This window comes from Rhinopithecus bieti, unplaced genomic scaffold (genome assembly GCF_001698545.2).
Source record: "Rhinopithecus bieti isolate Rb0 unplaced genomic scaffold, ASM169854v2 scaffold_50384, whole genome shotgun sequence".
Lineage (NCBI taxonomy): Eukaryota > Metazoa > Chordata > Mammalia > Primates > Cercopithecidae > Rhinopithecus > Rhinopithecus bieti.
Window position 1 is genome coordinate 685659 of NW_016820218.1, and position 26787 is coordinate 712445.

At 37.3% G+C, this 26787-nt stretch overlaps 2 protein-coding genes across 5 annotated transcripts in view; one reads left to right on the top strand and one right to left on the bottom strand.

Moving 5' to 3' along the window:
• The window catches only part of RFESD (Rieske Fe-S domain containing), a 51327-nt gene that overhangs the window by 11485 nt on the left and 13055 nt on the right, over positions 1-26787 (top strand). Inside the window, exon 5 of the mRNA XM_017859677.1 lies at positions 10014-10033. Coding sequence (XP_017715166.1) covers positions 10014-10033 — 20 coding nt within the window. The remainder of the gene's footprint in view (positions 1-10013; positions 10034-26787) is intronic.
• SPATA9 (spermatogenesis associated 9) lies at positions 139-24695 on the bottom strand. 4 transcript variants are annotated; one of them, XM_017859667.1, is made up of 5 exons: positions 24515-24695; positions 23114-23202; positions 17434-17661; positions 6116-6211; positions 139-737 (listed from the first exon to the last, which is right to left on the bottom strand). In XM_017859667.1, exons 1-5 carry the CDS (start codon positions 24579-24581, stop codon positions 447-449), a joined length of 771 nt encoding a protein of 256 aa, XP_017715156.1. In that variant the 5' UTR covers positions 24582-24695; the 3' UTR covers positions 139-446. The 4 variants fall into 4 exon arrangements, with proteins under 4 accessions (XP_017715156.1, XP_017715158.1, XP_017715157.1 ...); XM_017859669.1 differs by lacking the exon at positions 24515-24695 and adding an exon at positions 23398-23700; XM_017859668.1 differs by lacking the exon at positions 24515-24695 and adding an exon at positions 23373-23700.

The window sequence follows — 26787 nt, forward strand, 5'->3', positions numbered from 1 at the left end:
ATTTACAAAATAATAATAGGCAGACTCAAACTCTCCAGTCTGCATATAAAAAATAAATATCCTTTTATTTTGATATGCAGCATCTTGATAGGACTTTTTTTTTCTCCCAAGTAAAGAATTAGACTCTCAAAACAAGTCTTTAATAAAAACATTAATGTATTATAAATATGCTTATATTATAAACCACAGTGTAAAGTCTCACCCACCAAAGGATGGATTTTCTTGTTCATTAAAAGTATATAGTCAGTACCTATATTCCACATTAATATTCATTTTATTTACTCTATCATGTAAATACTAGAAAATGACATTTTAATAGTAGCCCCCTTCTCTTTTTTTTAAGAAAGCAGAGCAATTCAGAATATGTAAACTAGACTCTGAGTTTTGTCAGATGAAATGTGCCATTAAATAGATAACTCTTAGGTTCTGTTCAGTGATATCTGTATTCAGATTTGCTCATTCATTTCAGCTGATTGGTCAAACACAGAATGTAAAACTTGGATCTTATTACTCTGCTTATTAGCAAGAAGCTTGGGGTAATCTGAAATGTCTGGCTTCTCCGGCAGTGACCTGGAAGGTTTTGCTTTGATTTCACCTTCAGCAAACATAGGCTCCGAAAGCACAGGCTCAGAAAAGGCTTTTCTACAATTTTCACCCTCCTCTCTGTTTTGCCTTATGGATTCTTCTTCCTGGAAGATGTTCTTTATCTTCTCCAGCACAGCATTAACACAGACCGCCTATACAATAAAAATAGTTTGAAAAGTAAAGTTTCTTTTTAAGCTACTAACCGCAGATTAAAACATACAATATAGTGTTTCACATAAAGTCATTTAATCTACATAATCTAATAAAAAACACTTCAGGACCTGCAGGCACATAATATAATAAGCATTGCCAGATTGTTCTAAATAATACAATCTAGAGAGCAATTTAAAACCTAGTATGCTTCCATAAATATGTTTTACATCTTTCCCCCCAATTCATTAGATGTTTTGCATCTTTATTCTCTTGATGTAATTAAATGAAACATTTTCTGAGAGATGGAATTTGTCCTCAAACATGTTTTTCTCAAAGTAGTTCTTTTGTTTTAATTTTCTTCCCCCTAGACTTTGCTTATACTTACATGTACAATGAAAGGACATCAACATATCAGTAAGAATTTAGTAAGCTGCTATCAATGGTTTCTGAGCAAATATGTGATCACCATCCCCTCCAAAACTGCCACTCAGTACTTTAAGGAGAAGAGTGTCAAAAATAAAACAGAGAAAATAACTTCAAAATTCAGAATCACTAAGGACTGCATTAATTAAACTTACTCTGTAAGCTTACTAATGATGAAGATGATGATGATGCTAAGTATTTAAGGCAAGCAATGAGAACAGAAAATTTATGAAATATGAGAAGACTTAAACCAGTTTATTTCACCAAAAAAATGCCTCAAGGTAATATAAAGGATTATAAACACATACAAGGTTTCCTAAATTAGAGGTAACAGCCAAAGGATTGAGGTCCTCAGGCTTGAACAGCCTCAACTTCCTCTTGCCCTCCTGCCCCCTGCCTCCTCCTTCTTGCCTGCGTCTCACTATAGAATTGAGGAACACAGACACTTTTCCTCACTTCCCTTCAATTAGTTCACTAGCTACCTTGTAGCTAATGAAATAAAATGATATGTCTGCTGGGAAGGAACTCAGAAAGGATTTTTGGAAAAGTTTTTCCTCCTGTATAGACTGTCTTTTCCCTCTCTCTCTCTCTCTCTTCCTGCTTTGAACACTAATAGTATTGTGATGCTTGATCATGAGGCAACAAACCTAAGGACTGAAAACAAGTTTTTAGAAGAAAAGAGGGAAAGACCCCATTGTCTTAGGCTTTTAGGGCTGCTGTAACAAAATACCATGAACTGAGTAACTTACAATAGAAATTTATTTCTCACAGTTCTGCAGAGTGGGAAATCTGAGATCACGGCACTGGCAGATTCAGTGTCTGGTGAGGGCTGGTTTTCTGTCTATGTCCTCATATGGTGGAAGGGACAAGGCAGCTCTCTCAGGCCTCATTTCTAAGGGCACTAATCCCATTCCTGAGGACTCTGTTCTCATTACCTAATCACCTCCCAAAGGCTCCACCTGCTCATACCATCACCTTGGGGTTAGATTTTAACATAAGAATTTGGGGGAAGCACAGACATTCAGACCTGGGCTTTGATAACATTTTGGACCTAACTGTACTAACCTGGGAATTGCCTAACTCCCAACTTCTAATTAAGATATTTAAGTGTTTTTATTGATTAAGGTACTGTCATTCAGATATCCTTTGTTACTTGCACTTTTATGTATCCAAACCCAGTGCTAGAAATCTTTAAAGTCATGACCTTTAGCTGTAAACAGCCTCACCCATTTATCCCAAATACGATAATTTTCTATGAATGTCATGTTGTGAAAAAGATTGGAAAGTTCTGTCCTATTTGAAACATTCTCTCTTCCCTCACCAACAAAAAATTCTATCTGTGCACATTCTAACCACCTTTTTTCCCAGTCAGAAAATGAACGGTCTTGATCAAGGTCAATATCCTTCTATATTTGTTTTTAACCTACATCCTACCATCTTCTCTGTCAATTATTCCTTGTCTCTTCAGCCTCTTTACTCTTGACTGGCTCTTCCCCTGCAATCTATAACATGCTTGAGTATCTTCCATCCTAAAATTTAAAAACTAAAAATCTCTGAAAATCTGCTTCTCTATTGACAGCTACACACTCTCTCTTCTTAGTTAAACCAGATTCTGTTTCCATGTTATTACCTTCTGTCACTCTGAAACCTGCTTATTTCTGTCTTCGTTATTCAGTTTATGCTGCTGAAATAATTTTCGAGATGGTTAACCTCGACATCGGACAGACTAATTTTTTTTTTTTTTTTTTGGAGGCGGAGTCACAGATCTGACATACGCACCAGAGAAGCTTGAGTGCAGTGGGTTCTCGGTCTGAGACTCAAATCCTGCATTGACCCAGGCTCTCGCTGCAGGGTTTATGCCATTTCCTGCCTCATGCCTCCCGGTAGGGCTGGGGCCAGTACAGTGGCGGCGCCACTCTCGCCACCGCCCGGCTAGTTATTTGTATGGTTTGAAGTACGAGGCGGAAGGCGTTTCACCGTGGTAAATGCCAGGAATTGGTTCACTACCAGGCTTCTTGACCTCGTAGCTTTGCAGCGCGTCGGATACCGCGCTACACCAAAAAGTGCTGTGCATTACTCATGCTGAGCCTCCTTATCCTCCGTTGTTCGCCTGCCGGCAACCTCGACATCTTTACTACTGTATCTAATGGACACTTCAAATCTTCATTTTACTTGACTTTTCTGCTTGTATTTGACACTTAACTACTGACAACATCCTGAGTCTCTATTTCCTTGGCACTATTTCTCCTGATTTTCTTTCTGCCTTTCTGATTGTTGCTTCTTGTCTCCCAAATGGATTCTTTTTTAGCTTACCTAAATATTGCTGTTCTTCATATTTCTGTTGACTTACCACTCTTTTCTCTTGACATGATTCCACTCATAGGACATTAACATCTAACATATATATTGTTTTCAGAACCAAAATTCTAACCCTGACCTCTCCCAGGCCTTAGATACATATATGACCAGTTATCAGATCATCAAAAATTTGTTTCTATTACCTACTTACAAAGTTCATGGCGTGACAAATTGTGTGAGGTGATTTCAACAGCCTTTGAGAAACTGAAATCTAATTTTTGTGTTAGTCTAGTTTTTATTTCCCCATAGACATGTCATCCTGTTCATTTTGTGCAATGTATTTGCATCCTAGCTTAGTTGAATGCCAATTTTGTGTAAGTTTCACATTTAAGATATTGAGTACTTCTTGAAAATTTAAAACAGTGGCAAAATAGTTGATAAATTTAGTTTTTTAAAAACTGAATTAATACATTTAAAAGTAAGTTCTACCTTTTTTCAAGGGTATTTAGCTATTCTTGACCCTATGTACTTCCCTGTATATTTTAGATCTAGTCCACTTACACACACACACACACACACACACACACACACACACTCACCTGCTTGGCTCTTAATTGGGACTTCTTTTATGTTTTAATATGATATAAAATATTAACAAAAATGTGTAAGAATGCTAACAAGAAAACCATAAAAATGATTAAAAGAAATTAAAGAAGACCAAAATAAATAGAAGGAATAGTATGTTCGTGAACTGGAAAGAGGACTTATTCTCCCAGTTATTAAGATATATTATAAAGCTCCTGTAATTAATACAGTCCTCAATTGGTGGAAGAATAGACAAATAGACCAACTGAATAGAACAAAGAATCTATAAACAAACCCATATAAAGAACACTTGATTTATGAAAAAAAAGAGTATTCTAGGACAATAGAAAAAGGGCTTTTTTTTAAGAAAAAATAGATTAATTGGATATTCATGGAGAAAAATTTGACTCTTACCTCATATTAGTTCAAGATGGAGTATAAATCTAAAGGTGAGAGGTAAACTAATAAAGCTTCTAGAATATAACAGAGGAGAATATTTTCATGACATTAGGTGTAAGTCAAGATTCTTTTTGACATAGAAAGCACTTAACATAAAGGAAAAGATTAATAAATTGGATGACATTAAAATTATGATATGCTTTTATTTATTTTAAGACTGGATCTCACTATTTTGCCTAGGCTGGTCTCAAACTCCTGGGCTCAAGGTATCCTCCTACTTCAGCCTCCCCCATCAGCCTCCCAAGTAGCAGGGATTATAGCACACACCACCATGCCTGGCTAAGAATTTCTGCTTTAAAAGACATTGCTAAAAGAATGAAAAGGCAAGTCACAGAATAAATTTCTCCATATGTAGTCAAAAAAGGCTCCTCGAGTTTTTTAAAGTAAAATCAAAAAATTTTTTTAAAAGGTATCTCAATAGAAAAGCAAGAAGAGATTTTAACAAATTCACAAAGGGGATATCCAAATGTCCAATTAATATATGCAGAGGTACTCAATCTCATTAATAATCAAGGAGATGCAAATTAAAACCACTATGTGATGATATTACATTCCCACAAAAATGGCTAAAATGCAAAAGATTGACAATACTGTCAGTAATGATGCAGAGCAACTGGGACTTTTATAAAATCTGAAATTTGTGTTAATTGTTAAAAAACCACTTTAGAAAACTCTTTGGTAATATCTACTAGGTATCAGCACATGCATACCTTATGACCTAGCAGTTTCACCAAAAGATATGTACAGGAATATTTATAGCAACCTTATTCATAGTAGCTAAAACTGGAAATAATCCAAATGTCCATCAAGAGTAGAATGGATAAATAAATGTTGATACAGTCAATCAGTTGAACACTACACAGCAGTGAAATGAGCAAACTACTGCTACAGGCAATGAATGATCTTAAAACAGTGTTGGGCAAAAGACAAACACAAAAGAATATGTACTATATGACTTTATATAGAATTCAAGCAGTCTAACTATCAGTAGTATTACAAGTCAAAATAGTGATATCCTATATAGGAAAGGGAAGTGATTGTGGGGGGCAAGAAAGAGGCTCCTGGAATTATGGTAATGTTTCTTGACCTGGGTAGTATAAAGATTAATAGATTTTGTGATAATTCATTAAGCTGTACACTTTCCTTTTTGTGTGTTATAGTTTTTTTAAGTGGCTATTAATAGAAAATAAAACCCTTATAATATAAAAAATCTTTTACATTTTTCTCATGCACGCATTTGTAATCCAAAATACACTAGTACCTGTGTTCCCCAAAGTGAGAGACCCCAAATGACAGAATACTGAACTTTAGCCAGCCATGGCACAATGGCTGAAACAAAACAACTCTAGCTAAATGAAAGTAAAACTAAATTTCTTGATCAAAATATGCAAGTGGTAATAATAAACTTTATTAAAAATTTTTTTTAGTTATTTAAGCAAACTGGTTTTTGGTAGATTGACCTGGCTTATCAGAAAAGGAAATTTTAAAAATTGTTTTGTGTAATGAGACTGTGAATGGCAACATTAAATATTGTACAGTATACTATTGCACAGTATTATTAACATTACATAAGTAGATTTATTTCTAGATTCTAATAATTTTCTTAACTTACCAAATAAATTAGTGCTGCATATGAAGCATATATTATGCTAGTTAAAGCAGTCTTTGCTGGAAAGGAGATGATTTCAAACAAAGAACCCTTTCTGACCTGCAAAAACAGAAAAGATTTTCTTAATAAACAAACATTTTCAATGTTTCAATGTCATATTTTACAATGTTACTATAAAATGATAATTTTTTTTTTCTAAAGAAAGTCATCTACTTTAGACTATCTGGGCTTTTTCACATTGTGAAAATTGTTTACTTTTCCTTTTTTAACAAGAAGACACTTCCTTGTGCTAATCAAAACCTGTGACAAATCTGTAAAAATCTTGCATTTCTGCGATCTAAATGACTAACTTCTCACAATTACCAACCATGCACACTAGGAGGTGCTGCTGTGCATATGAGAAAAACAGTCTTTCCTTTGTTCAAATTCATGTAAGCATTCTTTACTAATTATTCACAACCTCAGGTAAACAGCAATCAAAATAATAAGCTTTTCCTAGAGATTAATGACCTGCTTGGAAATGTTAATCATGAGACTGCTGAAGGCCAGCATTAACCTTAGATGATCATTAAGCTTCAGAAAATGTTCTGTGCTCATATGCAACAGGCTCTCATGAAACACAGAGAAATTTAACACCAATAATGAAGTTGCCTCTCCTGTATTTCTAGTTTCTGGCAGTAGGTGTACCGGCCTGAAACATATCATCGTAACATATTCAGTTTATACTGTCTCATGGGCCACCTCTGTTGCCTTGAACAGGGTATGAAATGAGGACTTCAGGAAAAACATTCCCTTTCCACTCAGCAGTGAAGTGGCAGTTAGCCAGGCTCCTCTGAAGTATGAGCCAAGCAACTCAATGGCTTCAATGAACTTCCAAAAGGTACAGGCTGTAGCTGATAAAATCATATAAATGCATGGTAAAAACATGCACATAATGTTCATTAGACAGCATTCATGAAAGAGTTACAACATTGAAAAAACCAAAACAATCAATGATTCCAGAATAGTTAGGAAAATTATGTTATATCCACTCAGTGGAATATTATGCAATCTTTTTATTTTTTCAAACCTTTTATGTATTTTTAATTGACACTTTGTAATGGTACATATTTAAGGAGCACAATTTGATGTTTCCATAGAAATCTATGTTATATAATGATCCAATCAGGGTAGTTAGCATCTGTATCACATTGTGCATTTGTCATTTCTTTGTGGTAAGAATGTTAAAAGATCCTCTCTTCTAGCTATTTTGTAATACACAATATTTTACTATTAGCCATAGTCACCCTACTGTGCAGTAGAACACCAGGATTTATTCTTCCTATCTAATTGTAATTTTGCACCCATTTAACAACCTCTCACCCTCCTTCCCTTTTCCCCTTTCCTCACCCAGTCTCTGGGTAACCACTGTTCTCCTCTCTGCTTCTATGATAATCAACTTTTTGTTGTTGTTAAGATTTCACGTGTGGGTGATATCATGTGGTACTTGTCTTTCTGTGTCTGGCTTATTTCATTTAACGTGATCTCCAGATTCATCCTTGCCATCACAAATGACAGAATTCTTTTTGATGGCTGAATAGTATTCAATTGTATATGTAAACCACATTTTCTTTATCCATTCACCTGTGGTTGGACACGTAGGTTGATTCTGTGTGTTGGCTATTGTGAATAGTATGCAGCCTTTTAAAAGGTACTTCTGGGCCGGGCACAGTGACTCACACCTGTAATCCCAGTCCTTTGGGAGACCGAGGCAGGTGGATCACCTGAGGTCAGGAGTTTGAGACCAGCCTGACCAACATGGTGAAACCTCATCTCTACTAAAATACAAACATTAGCCGGGCCTGGTGGCGCATGCCTATAATCCCAGCTACTTGGGAGGCTGAGGCAGGAGAATCGCTCGAACCTGGGAGGCAGAGGTTGCAGTGAGCTGAAATCATGCCATTGTACTCCAGCCTGGGCAACAAGAGTGAAACTCTATCTCAAAATAAATAAATAAAAGGTACTTCTGAAGAACATGTGATAACCTTTTGTTGAACGAACATTTGTATGGCACTGTCTGCCAGGTCCTGTTCAGTGTACTTTATAAGTATTCACATTTAATTCTTAAAACAGTCCTATGAAGTTGCTATTATTATTATCCTCATTCCACAACTGGAAAGCAGAAAAAAGAAAGGTAGGCAACTTGCCCCTGGTAATATAGCTGATAAGTAGCAAAGTGAGATTTAAACTGGAAATCGTACTCCAGAGCCCAAGCTGTTAACCTGATCATTAAGCTACGCTGCCTTGGGATACACTACTGCTGATGAAGAGTGGTAAAGGACTGCATTACAAGGATGGACTCTGGAGTAAATAGATGTAGTTAATCTCTAGTCCCAGAGTTCTTGAGTAATGAAATCTTGAACAAATTAATTCTTCCTCTAAGCTTTGGTTCCCTCATCTCCAAATTGAGAATAATAGCTAATGCTTATCTCACAGATTTGCTGTAAAGATAAATAAGAAAATGCTTGTAAAGTTTTTAGTAAAATGTCTGTGCATGGATAGCATTAAGGGACATTATTAGTCCCTTATTAGAGAGGGAATGTTAGTAATAGTAATAATAGAGAAAGATCAAGGTTCAAAATAGTAAGTACAAGTATGATTGATTCCATTTAGATACCATGTAAAACCAAGCCAAACTAATCTATGCTTTTGGAAAAAAAGGAAACGATTATCCTAGCAAGAGTGAGAGTTAGTGACTGTAAGTCAGCATGAGAAGACTTCTTGAGTGCTGCTTACCAAGATTTTCATAGATGTGTTCAATCTATGAAAATTAATGGAGCTATACACTTAATTTGTGCACTATTCTGTATACTTCAGTATAAAAGCTTAAAAATTCTATGTCCAATGTTTTTATGATTAAAATAAACACAACATTGCATAGAAGAAGTTTGGACAGAAATGCACCAAAATTTTAATTGCTGTTATGATTTAGTTATGTTACTTTGTATAGTTAACATTTGTAGAACACTCATTACATGCTAGGTTGCTTTCCTTGCATTGTCTCATTTTATCCTCTAACAAACCTATGAAATATTAAAATATGTCTACATCCTGTTCTAGTATACTCAGTGTTTGCTTAGTGCTGCCACTACTGAATGCAGAACAAAATTGCCCACTGCAATTTCCTTCTTCCCTCTTAAGTGATTTATAGAACAAGGAAACCAAGAATAGGATCTAGCCTAGTAGCTAAGAGTGGGGGGTCGGGGTGCTGGAGGTTGGGGAAAGGCTGTTTTCTTTCTTCCTCCTTTCTCTTCGGGCCATACTAACTCCTAGATGTAGAGATAGGTAGGGAAAGTTTCTGCCACCTCCCTCCGTAGGTCACCTGCAGTATTTCCCAGAATTCCTGGCTTCTGGAAAGAGTTTCCAGGAAATGAAGCAGCTGCTGCTTTTTCTCTCTTGCTAGAAGAATCAAATTGATAGTATGCCTTTGAATCCTACTTTTAGCTACATGGAGACAAACATACAAGTAGAGAGCAGACTCTCTAGGAGGAAGAAAAGCAGATATACCTCCTAGCAGGTGAAAACGTTCTTGAATTTGTGAATATATGAACTCATAGTGGGAGGTCCATGTTCAATCATTGGTAGGCCATATACAATAAAAATAAAAGTGGTGTTGTATGGGTTGGATCTGTGTCCCCACCAAATCTCATGTTGAAATGTAATACCAAATCCCTGAGGCCTCCCCAGAAGCCGATGCTGCCATGCTTCCTATACAGCCTACACAACCATGAGCCAATTAAACCTCTTTTCTTCATAAATTACCCAGACTCAGGTATTTCTTTATAGAAGTACAAGAATGGACTAATATGGGTATCTACATGAGAAATTACTCTTTCCGTTTTATTACATCTTTCTTTCTCAGGTTTTGTCCTTCACCTAAAAGTAAGTAAAGCTGATGAGTTTCAAAATAAATTATGTACTTGATATATGTTATGTTTCTGAATAATTAATCTTTATATTGTTTAAGGGTCATTTTAAATTATTTTAATGCTTTTAATAATTACTTTTTATTCCTGTAACAAGAAAATATATTTCCTCCAAAATATATGTGGTTCCTGGCAAGTAGCCATTTTCAACTTTATGACTCACTTTAAAACATGTTTTCATATTATAAACCATGCTGTTTCATTTTTGTCTTGCTTTGAGCAGGAATAGTGTACCGTAAAAGCTAAGATAAAAAACAGGAGAAATTTAGTAAGTGGCAGTCTTTAGATGATCTTGGCCTATTTCAAAATTTTTATCTCAACCTTGTTATATAATTTCACTTTATGTGCATATTTGAGTTAAAAAATATCTTGGTATCAGTGTTATGTTCATACATTTCTTTTTAAATTTGGTCATGTAAAACGTAAAATATATGGATATTTGAGCAGTAAAAACATTTTGAACCTTTAACTCAACCTTTTCCACATAATTTTGACTGCTTTATCTCATAAAAGAAGGATGTGTGTTCATCTTATTTTCACTATTAAGATAAATCACAAAAAAAGTCAACAGTGAGCAGTTTAGAAAGTAAAGATTCACTTATACATGACCTGAAGGTTGGAGAATTACCAGGCCCCATATAGTTAATATTGTCCAAAACCACCCTGATGAGAGTTACAAGGGGAGTCATAGGGGAAATTCTAACTCTCAGACAAATGTTGCAGGAAACACTGACTGCTGCTTATAGAGAGGTCCAGGAAAAAAAGTATTCCTGTAAGTTTGGAAAAGCTACATGAATGTGTCTTTCCTTAGCAACCTTCAACACCTTTGAATACAGGAAAGACTCCTGACTTTAAAGAAAGCTACCTGACTTTATTAACCCCAGTATTAACAGTCTGTAGAACATTGTTCTTAAACAAGTTTTTAATCCAGTGGTCCTGTAAAAACTCCAATGTCCTAATCCCTTTGCCAAAGTGGAGGAGTACTGTATGTCTTCAAGAGCCCAGGAGTTCTACTATCTAGAAAATATCCTCTTTCCCTGGGTCTAGATTATACCAGCCAAGTTAGCCTCATGGCAGGCCCAAGTAGGGCCTATAGAACTTCCGGATATTTATGAGGTTTATAGTTTAAACCCCAAATTGGAGTCTAACTTAGAGGATGGGGTAAGGAAGAAACTTTACGTAGATAAGTTTCTGATCCTTGTGTTCCTGAAAAAAGAACACAAGTTCACTGGGATCCACCTACAGTCCAGGCATTGTAAAGGCTGAGGATTTTCTTCACTTTGGTCCCTATCTTATCTTATACCATGCCACGGTGCGTATACAAAGTAGAAACAGTCAACTCTAATGCCATTATAGGGATGAGTCTATCACAGGAAGAGCTCTTGGTCCTGTGGCCCTGCATTGGCCTGCCAGAGTCAACAACGATGTCTGGGAGCTGACGTGTCTTGGCTGAAGTCAACATTCAAGGCAATTATCTAGGTCACTGCAGCCTAGAGCAGCTGCGGGCTCCACTCAGGCAGGCAGCTCACAAGACTAAGCAGATGCACTGTTCTGTAAGTACTGGCACTGGAGATGTTGAAAACTACCAGGAAATTCTCCACTAAGAGTTTTCCATTCCTGAGGCTTTTTATAGAACTAGCTACGATTCTATCACTGCAGTCTCAGTCCTGCAGAACCTGGAGGGGTTTGAGGAATAATTTTACTCAGCATCCATAGAGCCAGGTCCAAAAGAACCCTCTTCTAACAAGGTGGCCAGCTGGAAAGGCTTGACCCTAACCATCTGTGCACATGTCACAGGCCATTAGAATCGCTTTAGGCCATTCCTGTTGGTTGGGTCTTTGGGAGGCTTCTATTTGGCACAACATTTCAATACGCTATGACATATTAAGCATGCTCTAGAGCTGAACATCCAATCAGAAAGGCCCGGGTAGATGGTAGAGGGAGCTCCTGAGCCAGTGTCCGTTCTTCACCTCGAGGAGACCATTACTGGATGCTGCATCTCAGAACTCCCCATGTCAAAGAGCTGAAACACTGTTCTAGTTGTTGTTTGTATCCTAATGAAAATGTTACTCTATTTCTTTGTTTCCAAAGGAAGTTACCTGGCCTCACTGGTATTCTCAGCCATATAATAGAGAGTTTTGGGAGAGCTATTTAAGGTGCTCCAGCTACCAAGGCATTTTTTCATCATTTGTCATCCACAAAACAGTGACCAGACAGAACACATCCAGAAGGTATTTGAAAGATACCTTCAGATAAGTTAACCAGGCCACTTACCTTCTTACAGCTAAGTTTTCCTAGAGTTATATCTTTCATGCATCCACAAAGCATATCCCCTTGCATAGTCCTTCCAGCTTTCACCCCTTTTACTTCCCCACACAAAGCTCCATCTGAGACAGGCAGTTTGACAATTCTTAAAGGAATTCACACTGGAATCCACTCTGGGTAAGCTGAACTCTGTCTGATGTGGCTTCTCCATACTACTGCACTTTCCTCTCAGCACACTCTGGTACCATGGATACACTCCATTTACAGACCAATCCATTGACCTCTGCCACAATTCATACATTCCTTTTGTGGCTTTGACTCTCCAGGCCATTGTCCTCATAGTCAGTTCTGTTTCTGTCCTCACTAAGCCTTTAAGATTTGAGACACATAGTTTACTACAACTTAGTTTTCCCTCACTGGCAATTCTGATTATCAACCCTAGCTACTGTATACTCCCCACGTAAACCTTCTTCCTAACTCCCAGCCCTCAGGGACCCTGGAACCTGTGACCTGGGACTGTTCTCACTTGTCTCACTCTAGCCATACGGAACTACTTATCTTCTCCAAATAAGTCATGTTCTCTCTAACTTCAGTATCTTCATATATACTGTTCTTTTCTTGGAATGATTCTCCTACTTCTCATCTGGCTAATTCCTCCTTCAAGACTCAGATACAGTACCCTATCTCTAGCATGTCTACATGGACCGCTCTTTGGAATTATATGTCTCTTCTTGATGCTTCTGTAGTGCACTTTGCATACTCTGATCATGCACTTGCTGCATCCTACTGACACTGTTCGCTTATTTGCCTGTGAGCCCCACAGTCCATAGGACAAGGGTGAGACATCTCTGAGTCCCTGGTACCTAATCTAGTGATTTTTCATATCAGGTTTTCAATAACTTTTTGTTTTTGAGATGGAATTTCGCTCTTGTTGCCCAGACTGGAGTGCAGTGGCACGATCTTGGCTCACTGCAACCTCGCCTCCCGGGTTCAAGTGATTCTCCTGCCTTGAACTCCTGACCTCAGGCTGGTCTTGAACTCCTGACCTCAGGTGATCCACCATCTAGGCCTCCCAAAGTGCTGGGCTTACAGGTGTGAGTCAGTGTGCCTGGCCGCTATTTGTTGAATAAATAAAAAAGTAGAACTATACTTCACTTCCAATAAATTTAATCATCTTAAAACTTGTAAAGGGAGATATTAAGAAGTGAAGCTGAAAGACATCTGGTTCCATACACATGGCAGACTGAGCTAATGTGGAGCTTCTCACACAAAAACACCTAGAAATGCTATAAAAATGAAACTCAAAAGATGTAATACAAAACTGAGCTTACAAAAGGAAAGGGACCTTCCCCTCCACCCCCAATGCCAGGAACAAAAAGGGAACTAAAAGCCAGAGCAGCAAGTGTATGAGCTTATATCCCAGGAACTCTGGAGATGTTACTGGACCCGAAAATAATGGTTGGGTGCTTGAGTATTAATACAGGGACTGGATATGATACTTGGATAGATGTGAGGTGGGGATCAAGCCTTCGCAGAACTGCAATTTCAGTGAAATTGGGACTCAAACAATTGCATCCACCAGTACAGGAAGAAAGTAAGGAAGCTGGTCTCCATGTGGGACTCCCATGAGAGATTAAAATTCCAAGCTTGCCCCTTATAAAGAGATCTGAATTTACCCTATCAGTGTGATGCAGGGAATCTTAAGCTGAAAAAAAAAAACATAAAGACTTGTCTCAGGTTGCTGGTACCCCTGGAGCAACAAGCACAATTTCTCTAGAAGGACAGTTTCACCACTAAGGCCAAAAGGGATTTTTTTTTTTAAAAAAAACAAGACTCAAGTTTTTTTTTTTCTTTTCAAGTTTCAGTTAAAATAAAATTATAAGAAAATTATCTATATGTGAGATGCAATATAGATCACAATAGAAAAATTAGCGCCTCCAAATACCTCAAGGACAATCATTAAAAAGACCACACATAAATATGTTTAAAATAATTAAAGAAAATAGTTTAAACAGAATAAACTTGTAAAAGACACTTTGAAAAAAGCAAGAAATTTGGGTAAAAAACATTAATATATGCATACAAATGTAGAGAAAATATAAAAGTATGCATGTAAATGTTCACATCAACTTCATAAAAATGATTACCTCTGGTAGAGAAGAAAGGAGAAGGAACTGGGGCATGGTTAATGATATTTCTTTTTATAAAGGAGAGATCTGAAGGCAATATAGCAAAATATTACTACTAGTTTAAATTCAAATGGGACTTCTAATCAATTAACTTCTATACATTTTGAAATGTTTCTTTGATAAGAATTTGTAAAATTAAAGCTAGAACATAAGACAATTAGAATAAGGGCAAAGAAGAAGAGATTTTATAGTCATGGACTTTAATGTCAGAAAAGATAGTCACAGTTAACATCCTGACCTTGCACAAGTCACTTAGTCCCTAAGCCTGTTTATCTTAGGTTCCTGGAATAAGTTATCACACTTGATCTCTAAATTTACCTCAGAAACTCATTATCAGTCAAAGTAAAAAGGAAAACAGATTATGTCTCTTAGTTCTTATTACTGGATAAAACACAAAATTCAACTGGAAAGACTTTTTTTTTCTAGCCACTGAATTTTCGTGAGTGTTGGGAGATAAGTCATCATGGATTTCTCTCATTCCTGTGCAGATTGGCCCTTCTGAGCAAAGGATATGTTTGAATAGCAAACAGCCTTGCAAAGTAGAAAAAGTATATCCCTCTAGAGAGACATGTACCTCCCTGAACATGTCATAGGCCACTAAAATAAAGCCCTCTCCTTTTCCCTGAAACATTTACTTATATTCCAAGGTAATGAATAATTAATCTCTCTCTCTTTCTCCCTCTCTCTGTCTCTCCATCTGTATATCTTTTTGGAGATGTGCCAGTGTCCCCAGAGTCCCCTGATTTCAAGGTTCCTCTCTCCTGTGATGCAACATAGTGTGTGCACAGGCAACATTTGGCCCGCATTGCATTGCCCTAAGGAATTTAAGCATAGGGAACCAGCACAAGATACTGCTCTGGCTGACGCTTTTGCTGTGAATAATAAACCATGTGTTCGTGACCCAAGGCTCGTGTGTGTGTGTGTGTGTGTGTGTGTGCATGCGCATATGTGTGTGTACAATTGTGGCAGGCTAATCTGTTAGCTTGCGGGTAGTGTAAGATCTCAGATCCTTCCCAGTTCTGACTTAGTAGAGAAGCAAAAAGGAAGACCCTGAATAGCATAATGGCCGGTGTCTTTAAACATGATTTCATATTAAATACAGAAATATTCTTCAAAAGACATTTCTTCTACCAACCCTCTATAAAAACTATAGGTTTGACAATGCAAGGAAAGAAACATGAAGTCAAAACATTAGGTTTAGAAAGATATTTCAGTGGGGATTTAAGATAATATGGTTTAACTTTCTTTTTTGCTTTTTCTTCTTTCTTTCTTTCTTTTTTTTATTTTTCAGACAGAGTCTTGCTCTGTTGCCCAGGCTGGAGTGCAGAGGTGCAATCTCAACTCACTGCAATCTCTGCCTCCCGGGTTCAAGTGATTCTCCTGCTTCAGCCTCCTGAGTAGCTGGGATTACAGACACATCGCCGTGCTGGCTAATGTATTTTTAATAGAGATGGGGTTTCACCATGTTGGCCAGGCTAGTCTCAAACTCCTGACCTCAAAGGATCCACCCACCTCGGCCTCCCAAAGGGCTGGGATTATAGGCATGAGCCACAGCTATGTTTCTTTTCAATGATCTAAACATACAGGATTAAGGCTTGTAGTTCATAAAGAATCCAGTGGTTGGCAAACACAAACCATTTTTTACTTTCTCAGACATCAGCAATTATAAAAGCCTTTTATAAATGCTGTTCTCAGGCAATTTGTAGCTTAAATATATGATGCTTTCTAGAAATGTCAAAATCTTTCATTAAAGAGCGACTCCTACATAAAGGGTATTTGTTGATTTCAGCTATCCAGGATCCATTTTTTACCTTCTTGAAGAAACCTAGACTTTGGTTTGAGGATTTCCGCATTCCACACCACTCTCAGGTCATGTGGTCTGGACAGAGCTCCAATCCCAGCTCTAGGGGTAAGCAGGTAATCAAGTTCTAGGCCAATCAGTGCATCTCATGTCCTTGGTTTAGAGGTAAGCTCTGAGAACACAAGCCATGCTCTTGGAATGGACCTGGAGACTTTGCTAGGGATGTGGGGTCAGGGGTTTTCTCTCTCTTTTTCTCTGCTGAAATTGAACCTGGAAGAATATAGCCAAGGAACAGCTGCAAATTATCTTGCAACTATGAGGGGAAAGCCAGGAATACCTGTATGCAGACATGTCAGGAATCTTAACAGCTCTGGGTTGTTTACAGGAGCTAATACATCTTCTTTTTTGGTTTAACTCAATTTGAGCCTCATTTTCTTCTCCTTCAACAGAGAGTTCAAATTAATTCGTCCTGCAGTTTAGATGCCAGAATTGCAAAATTCTGAATCTTTTGTAGTGAAATTTAGGATGATTTGTATAATGCCCAGATTGAAAAACTCTTTGAGTTCTGTGCCATGAAGTTTAGAAAGCAAGAAATTGATTCCAAAAAAGTTTTAAGAGTTGTGGTCCTCAACAAAATATAACAGAGCCTCAATAAGACAATGTAGAAAACGTAATTTGAATTTATAGGTAAATATACTCAATATATTATGTCAAACAAAGGTTATCTTGGAAACATAACAAAGTTATGAGGAAAAGGGAACAAAACAATAATTTTTAAGGCTAGTTGTAAAATTTCTGTTAGATTTAACATAAATGGTAATTTCCATGTATATATTTAAATTGCACCATTTGAAATGGACAGTTTCATATAGTTCAATTAAACAATAAGGTAGAAAAAAGTCCACATTGCTTTCCCTTTCAAACTTATTTAAACCAAAGATTCCACTGTATTTTAAAAAGGCCCAACCATTCATTTCTCTTATCCAGGTATATCTGTTTTATACATAGGACAATCAAGTTCACCACATTTTATTTTTCAAGTTTTGCAAATGTAAAAGTTTCTTAAAAAGGGGTCCTTGTGCATATGCAGTATTCCCTTACCTGCATGTTATATAGGGGTTGCCTTGGCACATTAACTTCCCTCAGCAGACGACCAGATATGTCCCTTAGCTCTAAAAGTCTGCATGCAAGCTGAGGATGCAGAAGTTTGGCCACTGATTTGGAGGATCTGGATATGCTGTTTAATCCACGAATTAATGTTGTTCGATTAATCTTAGCTAAAGCAATAGCCATCCTGATTTTGGATGTTTTCTGCGCAGGTTCTCTTTTCTGAAAAATAGGCCTTTGAAAAGTAACTGGTGTAATTCTCCAATGCATTATTAAAACTACTTCTGGCAGAGACTGACTACTATATAACTACCTTGTGCATGGTGTCATGCATATATTCAATGTCCAATGATTCTGTTGCTCCATGAAACCCCTTGAATTCCCTGCCATGTACTTAAATCTTTTTTTTTTTTTTTTTTTTATGGAATTTCATTCTTGTGGCCCAGGCTGGAGTGCAATGGCACAATCTCAGCTCACTGCAACCTCTGCCTCCCAGGTTCAAGTGATTTTCCTGACTCAGCCTCCTGAATAACTGGGAATACACGCGAGCACCACCACGCCTAGCTAATTTTTATATTTTTAGTAGAGACGAGGTTTCACCATGCTGGCCAGGCTGGTCTCGAACTCCTGACCTCAGGTGATCTGCCTGCCTCAGCCTCCCAAAGTGCTGGGATTACAGGTGTGAGACACCACGCCTGACCCTTAAATCTATATATATATACACACACACATACACACACACACACACACACACACACACACACACACACACATATATATATATATATATATTTGTTTTTTTTCCCTGGGATAAATATCAAGAATTGAAGTAACCAGCCAAAAGATACAAATGTTTCATTTTCCTCCTAGATTTATATATTTTGTGTACTGAATTTTTACTTTAAATTTTTTTTTTAATTTCAATAGATTTTTGGGGAACAGTTGGTATTTGGTTGCATGAATACATCGTTTTGTGGTAATTTCTTAGATTTTGCTGCACCCATCACCCAAGCAGTGTACACTATAACAAATGTGCACTGAATTTTTAAAGAGCTCTTAAGTAAACAAGAATTCTTAACTGACTTCTCCATTTGAGCTCTACTCTTTAAATATATATCTTGCTTTTCTTTTTTTTATTTTTTTCTTGCTACAGCCATACCCATTTCTTTGTCATTGGCAATTATAATGCTGAACTTTACTCTTCTATATCTGTTAAACTAGCCTGTCAGAAAATCTTACTAAATTCTTTCTCTACCTTGTCCCAGAATTTGACCACTTCTCATTACCCCCAGTACAGCACCCAGTCTATTATATTTGAATTCTACCATCATCTCTTTTCCAGATTAGTGAATTTGCCTCCTAAGTGGTTTCTCTACTTCCACCTTTGCCTATTTTCATTCTGTTCATCAATACACTAGCCAGATAGATCTAATTAAAACTTATGTCAGATCATATTTTCCTTCTATTCCACTGCTTCAGTGGCTTCCAGTTGCTGTCAGTGTAAAAGCCAGAGTACATACTGTGGTCCACAAGGCCCTACAAAGGTTGTTTTTTCTTCACCTGTTCAGCCTCATCTTTTTCTCTTCCCTTCCTTCCTCATTACTTGTTGAAGTTTTTAGGTGTCTGGGATTTTGCACTAGCTATGCCATTTGATTCCTCAAGCATCCCAAGGTTCACTCCCTCACTTCCTTCACATCTTCATTCAAGAACTGCTTTCTCACTAAGACCTTCTTGGTCACTCTACCCACATCATCAGTTGTGCTCTCTATCCCTGCACCTCTATTTTGCATCCCTTCTCTGCTATAGTTTTTCTTCTCCTTAACGCTTACCACTAATGTACTATATTGTTTATTTTCCTTGTTCATTGTTTTTTACTTGACTGGAATATAAATTGTAAGAGTTTTATATCCATTTAGCTTGCTTCTTTTTCTCCAGAGCCAAAGTAGTGTCTGGCACGTAATACACACTCTATCTTTGTCAGAATGAATGAATGAAGAGTATCAGAAAATAAAACAAATTAATCTTGAGAAACATCAAAGAAGTATACCAAATATTACATTAGAAACCACACAGAAAGTTTTCAGTGCACAATTCTATAACTTTAACAATAATGGTAATTCTCCACAAGAAACAACTCACCAAAGACAAAAATATAATTGAATTAGAGAGCATTCTAGTGACAGTCATAGTCTCATTACTTCCAGAAACCTAAATGCCATTACAGGTAATTTCCAAACATCATTGGTGCCTTCTTAGCAGTTTTTTTCACACATTAACAATAACCAACCACAACAAAAAAGCATAGAGAATTCAGAAAAGTACATCTAAGGGCATAAAACTCCAAAATTTTTGGCATGGATTCTAATATGTCCTGTCTACAATTTCTATTTTGTAGTATATGATTAAGTACAAGATAACAGAAAAAAGATATATTCATCTTTCATATTTAAAAAACTCACAAAATTGACCCTGTTTATCCTAAGATATTTTCTCTTATTCCAAGAATGAGCATCTGAATTAAAATTTTTTAGATACTCAATTGTAGTACATAATTTAAAGGTTTACTATTTTAAATTCATCTTATGGAAATCTTTTGAAATTTGCAAGTGTAAACCTTTAAAAATTACTCTTTCTAAAGAAGTAGATACTAAGGCTGTTGTCTGGGCTGGTTGGGACAGAAGAGGTGGAAAGAACTGAATCTCAGAAGCCATCATCTCAAGCCAGGATTCTAAAATTAACTTTCTGGCCAGGCACCATGGCTCATGCCTATAAGCCCAGTACTTTGCGAGGCCAGAGCAGGCAGATCACTTGAGGTCAGGAGTTTGAGACCAACCTGGCCAACCTCGTGAAACGCTGTCTCTACTAAAAATACAAAAATTAATCTGGCATGGTGGCGCACCTGTAATCCCAGCTATTTGGGAGGCTGAGGCAGGAGAATCACTTGAAACCAGGAGGCAGGGGTTGCAGTGAGTGGAGATTGTGCTATTGCACTTCATCCTGGGTGACAGAGTGAAACTCTGTCTCAAAAAAATAAGTAAAATAAAATAAAAGTAACTTTCCCAGCCTCAAAAAGAAAATTTCCTTCAAAATCTATCCAGGAAGAACAATTTAGTAATCAGTATTCTGGTTGTATTCTAGGTATAATCCTCTATAAAAATTCCATCGTCACTCCCATCAAATCTTTTTTTGTTCTAGGCCAGCAAGATGGCCTTTTCCTAAATAAATACATGCCTGGGGGCAGGGAGAGATTTAAATACTAATCACAAAATTTAGAATTTTAAGATACAACCCAATTAATAAAGCCCTCTAAGAATTTTTAAGACCATTCCTTTCACTGTGTTTGGGAAGTATGGATCATCCTGGAAATAAAAAAAATTGCAGCACTTACAATCTAACCTTTTAAAAATCATCTGCTTAACAACTGAGTATTAGTAATGTTTTCCACATAATTTGTATTTGAAGGGCAAATAACTTCAAATATGTGATAATATCCCCTAACTACTCAAGTTTCTTGCCAATCTCAGCAATACATTCTTCAAAGGAAATAGTGGGAAAAGAGCAATGTTAAGTGTTTTGAAAATGAGAAATAAAGTAACTAATTATGTTCCTAGTTGAGTTGGGTAAAGTTCTATAAGTAAATTACTTCAATTAGTTGGAAATAGGAACTCACAGCTTTATCTTTGGGGATCACAATATTCAATCAATTGATGTCACCATAAACCATGCTTATGGTTCTAATGATAATGAGGCTATTCAGAAGGTAGAAATGAATGGATGAAGTTGCCATTTCTTTGATTAAATAAAACCCCAGTTTCTCTGATTTCAGCAATGGTGGGAGAATCAAAACTTGAAAACGATAACAAGGTTTTCCACGCCTGTCTCCGACTTCCTAGGATTCACCCTGAGCCTTTCTCAGTAATTACTACTGTGCTGGCCTATTTGACATTGACCAGGCATGTACATCTGCCCATCTCTTTCCTTCCTACTCCAAAGCATAGCCAAAATAGTCTCCAGTGTTTCAAAAGACTTTATACCAAGGCTAGGGGAATGCAAAAAGGGGGAGCTACTGGATGCCAAGTCTAAGATACAGTATTAGAAAACCCAGTTTGCCCTCAGAAACTCTTAAGCCTTACCCTCTCCTGCTCTTGTGCTCAACTCATTCTATTCCCAATGCTAATGTTCTTGCTCTTAGCTGTCGTTTGCAACAAAATCTTCCTAGAAGCTCTGCCTCCATTCAGATCTCATTACCACTAAAAAAGTATTTTTGATGGGCAAACTGAATGTCATTTCCAAGCCCAAAACCTTTCGGTGACTGGTATTTGTGTTACATATAAGGGAAAGTCCAGTCTTTTTCACATGGCATACAAAGACCTCCACATTGTAACTACTTGTTACATTTCCTATTTTCTACTATTTCCTATCTCAACCTTTCTATCCTACATGCCTTTAATTTATATTTATTTGACATTTTGGAAGCACGCTTGCTGCTAACCCACACTGCCTATGGAATATGCTTCCCTTCACCTACCCACTGATCCCACTCTTTTCTTTACCTTGAAAACTACTATTCATCCTTTGGGACCCAACTTAAAAGCATCCTTCCTCCATGAAGCCTTCTCTGACCTTCCTCAGTAGAGTCATTCACTCCTCTAAATTAGCTATAGAGCTGTAACACCATATTCTAATGCAATTACTTGTTTACAACTCTATCTCCATTAGATTAAGCTCATTGGTGGAAAGGATCGCATCTTGCATATCTCTGTATTTCCTCTCTCCAGTCCCAAGCAATAGTGAGGTATTTAGTAAATGTCTGATGGCTGGTTGTCTGCAGGCATGGTTAAAGGTAGCTCTAATACCTCTCCTCTGGAATGAAATATGTATACTTTGTGATTACTGTGTTACTCAGAGTGCTTTTTGTTAACTTCCAGGTTTTGGCTATATACCTCATGTTTGACATTGCCAGGAGTCTGACTTCTAGATAAGTGGATTGTTACTGTACCATGTACCTTCACAGCATATTCTATTCCGACTGTGATCAAAATGACCGAACCACATTTTTCCATTAAGAGCTGTGTACCGTTGAGTAAATTAGGTTACATGTGTTCATTAAAGAAGTTGTTACTTCTTCCTAATTTTATGTCTCTTCAAAATATATACCTCCCTCCTCCTTCACTCCCAATATTTTATCTGTTTCAAATCCTTTTTGGAACAGAGGTTTAAAAAATATACATGTATACCTTATTTAAATTGATACTACTGTTTTCTTTCCACATTAAACACATATCCATGTTGTATTTATCTTTCCATTGTTAAAATTTATCTCAAGTTTTTGCACTGATTTAATTGACTAGATTTTTGCTAAGTGTATCTAGGTATTTTTCTGATTTTACATTGCAATTGTAGCAATGAGAGACTGCCAGGTGTTTATCCTAATGACATAGTTATTGTCTTTAAACTTAATTCTCAATCTACCTCACTTCTTGGTCCACAATCTCTCTGCTTCCCAAAGACCCCTCTTAATCAGTAATATTTGAAATTTGTTTTTCTTTGGCAAAATTAGTGTTTTCTTAAGTTTTGAGCACTGACCTCAAAATCAAGCATTAAATAATTGGTATGATACTAAAAATAGAATATACTTTTTCTATTCCTTTTGAAGGTTATAAAATCACATTACCTGATTAGACTGTGATAATCTTAGGATGGTGGGAAATTCATCTTTAAACTCATCTACAAGGTCCATGATTGCCTTCTGGATCCCCTCGACTAAGACAAAAGAGGTTAGGAAAAGAAAACTTTGAAAACATCCCCTAAATGTTTCAAAAGAACATGAAACACTTGATCAAATTCCTAGATGACTGGGAAAGTAAAGGAACTCTAGGGGATCTTATTCCCAGTTCCCACACCCATATGCCCTTTACAACAAGATTGTGTACTTCTTCCAGAAAAGTTCTTCAACACCTGCCCACATATCCACCCAACAGGTTTGATCGGCATGGTGAGTTCTTGCTTGGGTTCCTAGTGCTTAACAAGCTTGCAGGCCTGCTTAATGCTTGTCCTAGTCTGCCATTAGCGAAAGATGAGGGTAGCCTTCCACTTGGGAAAGCCAGTAAGGACGGAACTCACAGCTCACTGCTGGAATTCTTTGTTACTGCACAATAGGCTTCCGAGAACCTGCGACAGAATCTTCTGAAATCACTCTGGTAGTGAGAGGAAGAAGAATGTGTTTGGAGGCATAAGGGAAGGAGTGAGGGGATTGAATAATAAAGTACGCTAAGGAGTTCTATGATATAAGTTGAAATTTGTCCCAAATTCTGCAGTGATACCACAAATAATGGATCATCTGAGAACAAAGGTCCCTCTGAAAAAAACTGGCATGTGCTTTAAAAGAAATGCTTTATATATGATGCCAAATAGAAAAGAAACACCAGCAGTGATTCAGAAAGACGTCTGAACAGATTGTTTTTGCTTCACCAATGAGGATCACTACATCAAATTCGGGCAAAACTGTAAAGTCTTTGGTTTGTCTCCTTTATAATCTCAATATTTTTTTCTTCATCTTTTACCCTCCTACTACCCTCACACGTCAGATGACCATTAGTTCCCCTGATCAAATATGGGAAGAACTTGACACCATGCAGACTTGATTGACTGCCTATATATATATATATATACACACACACATATATATATATACACACACATATATATTATACATATATATTTAATTTTATTTTACTTAACTTAATTTTTTTGAGACAGAGTCTCACTCTGTCACCCAGGCTGGAGTGCAGTGGCACAATCTCAGCTCACTGCAACCTCCGCCTCCTGGATTCACACCATTCTCCTGCCTCAGCCTCCAGAGTAGCTGGGACTACAGGCACCCACAACCACGCCCAGCTAATTTTTTGTATTTTTAGTAGAGACAGGGTTTCACCGTGTTAGCCAGGATGGTCTCCATCTCCTGACCTCGTGATCCACCAGCCTCGGCCTCCCAGTGCTGGGATTACAGGCGTGAGCCACCGTGCCCATCCGACAGCCTAGTTATATTTTAGTGTGAATGAAATAGTTGGCTAACCTGAATCCCATTCTGATTTGAAGCCCTCATATTTAATTGCAGCTAGACCACTTTCTTCAGCAAGCATAAAGCCACGGCTGCTGAAAGTTTCTTCATGGGAACAGTTTGGGAAAGAGAAATCTTCATCCCAGGATTCCTTAGCATGGGAAGCCTGTCAAATCCCCAGCTCTCATGGTGTTCTTAGTCCACAATCTACCTTAGAACACCCTCCAGCATACCACATCCACCTCTCCTAACCAAAATAGAACCTGCTTGCCTCTCATGACTCTCATGCTTAAGATAACTATGCCCTTAACATTTGGAAAGTGCAATCCGTTGGTAGAAAGAAAATCATATTAGGCAATGATGAATACACACGCTGGGAGTCTATGAGATAATGAAATACTTTATCTGTCCTAGCAAGATAGTTAGCCATCATTGTCCACTGCAGAGGAACACCTGGCAGATTCTTCTCTTTCTGGTCTTCTTCCCTGTTCTCCATTCTCCTCCCTTCCACCATCCCCTATTTCTTTTTATCCACTGATTCTGATGTCCTTGCCCAACTGATTATACCCAATTTTCTTCTCTTTTCATCAGTCCTCTCCCTCCTAGGCATCCTATAAAATTAACAAATCTAGAGGAAGAGCATTTCTCAGGCTAATGTTTACCACACTTAAAGCATAACCAACTCTTGGTGTTTGCTAACAACGTCCTTTTTGTCTTTTCTTACTTAAGAGCCCTCTCCCCGGAACTAGAGTGGTGAAAAATGACAGAGAGTGATGGAATAAGAAAATCTCACCCTGCAACACTTATATTATGATCTTAAAATATTTTGGTTTGTGTTTAATTATCTTCTTATGCCAATAACCTTATGCATCTTATATTATTTCAGATAATAAACTTAGACAAAATAAATAACAATGTCTGTTTTTTTCTTGTTAATTCTTCTTATGTTATTCTTTAGAGTTCATAATAGAGTACCCCATAATTATAAAATAAATTAGGAAACAATTAAAAGTATCTCCAAATAATTTTATAACAGCTCTACAGATTTATCTGTATTTAAAAGGCGTTAGTACAGAAGAACAGAACTTTTGTGTTTTGCACACAGCTTTGAGGAAAATGAACATTTTACATAATTCACATAAAGACAGTATAAACTTAGTGACAGAAATATAGAAATCTAGGGGTCAGTCAGACCTGGGTTTGAATTCCAATTCTATCACTTATCAGGTTTCATTAAATATGCACTGACCTTTTGGTTTTGGAAATTTTGCAAAACTTGGGTAATAGTCAATGCTGGGTTTGCCCGATTCACCTGGGTTTCAGCATTTTGATTTGCACCAAACTGGCTGGAACCCTGAACACCTTCCTAATTGGATCCTTCCCTCAAACCTACTTCAAATTCAACAGAGATGAAGTGATACTCCTCACTTCATGTATTACCTACCAATCCTCAAAACCCATCTGCTATATGAGACTTCTTTAAGAATTGTTGTTGGCCCTAGATCAAGGATTTGGACTCGAAGTAACCCCCTTTGGATGTCAACCTGATAAACAGAGCAGTTCTATTGGTCCCAGTACTATGTCCTCCAGCTCACAGCATGCTTGTGACTATGCACATCTAAATGAGTGGCAAATGTTTAAAAAATGTCAAAGTAATTTTAAAACTTATTATCTGGAGTAAGAGAACCAATATAGATTAAAGTCCAACTAAGTTCTAGTAACTGTGCTGGGGCTAAGTTAACATCATTTATCTTTTTTAATTCACTTAACAACCCTACGAAGTAGGAATGTTTTGAAAGCAATCTAAAAGCATCAATAGAAACACTTTGGTATTACCAATATCAATTGTCAATCCTCAATAACAGTTTCTTCATTTGTTTGTTTGTTTCTTTTGAGATGGAGTCTTGCTCTGTCACCCAAGCCTGAGTGCAGTGGTGCAATATCAGCTCACTGCAACCTCTGCCTCCTAGGTTCAAGCGATTCTCCTGCCTCAGCCTCCTGAGTAGCTGGGACTACAGGCATCTGCCACCACACCCGGCTAATTTTTGTATTTTTAGTAGAGGTGGGTCACCACGTTGGCCAGGCTGTTCTTGAACTCCTGACCTCAGGTGATCCACCCACTTCAGCCTCCCAAAGTGCTGGTATTAGAGACGTGAGTATTAATTGGTATTATAGACGTGGTATTATTGTGCTGGTATTATAAGTGCTGGTATTATAGACGTGGTATTATTGCCCGGCCAATAATAGTTTTTATAATGATAGCTATGTCATTATGTGATACATGCAGG

What these genes read in the sequence shown, in the direction of transcription:
- SPATA9 (XM_017859667.1), bottom strand. Translation starts at nt 24,581, where the DNA reads ATGCTTGCTGAAGAAAGTGGTCTAGCTGCAATTAAATATGAGGGCTTC. An exon ending in GATTATCACAGTCTAATCAG is followed by an intron (nt 17,662 to 23,113) that starts GTAATGTGATTT and finishes CCTATTTTTCAG; the next exon opens with AAAAGAGAACCTGCGCAGAA. An exon ending in AACCCCTATATAACATGCAG is followed by an intron (nt 6,212 to 17,433) that starts GTAAGGGAATAC and finishes CTGTTTTTGCAG; the next exon opens with GTCAGAAAGGGTTCTTTGTT.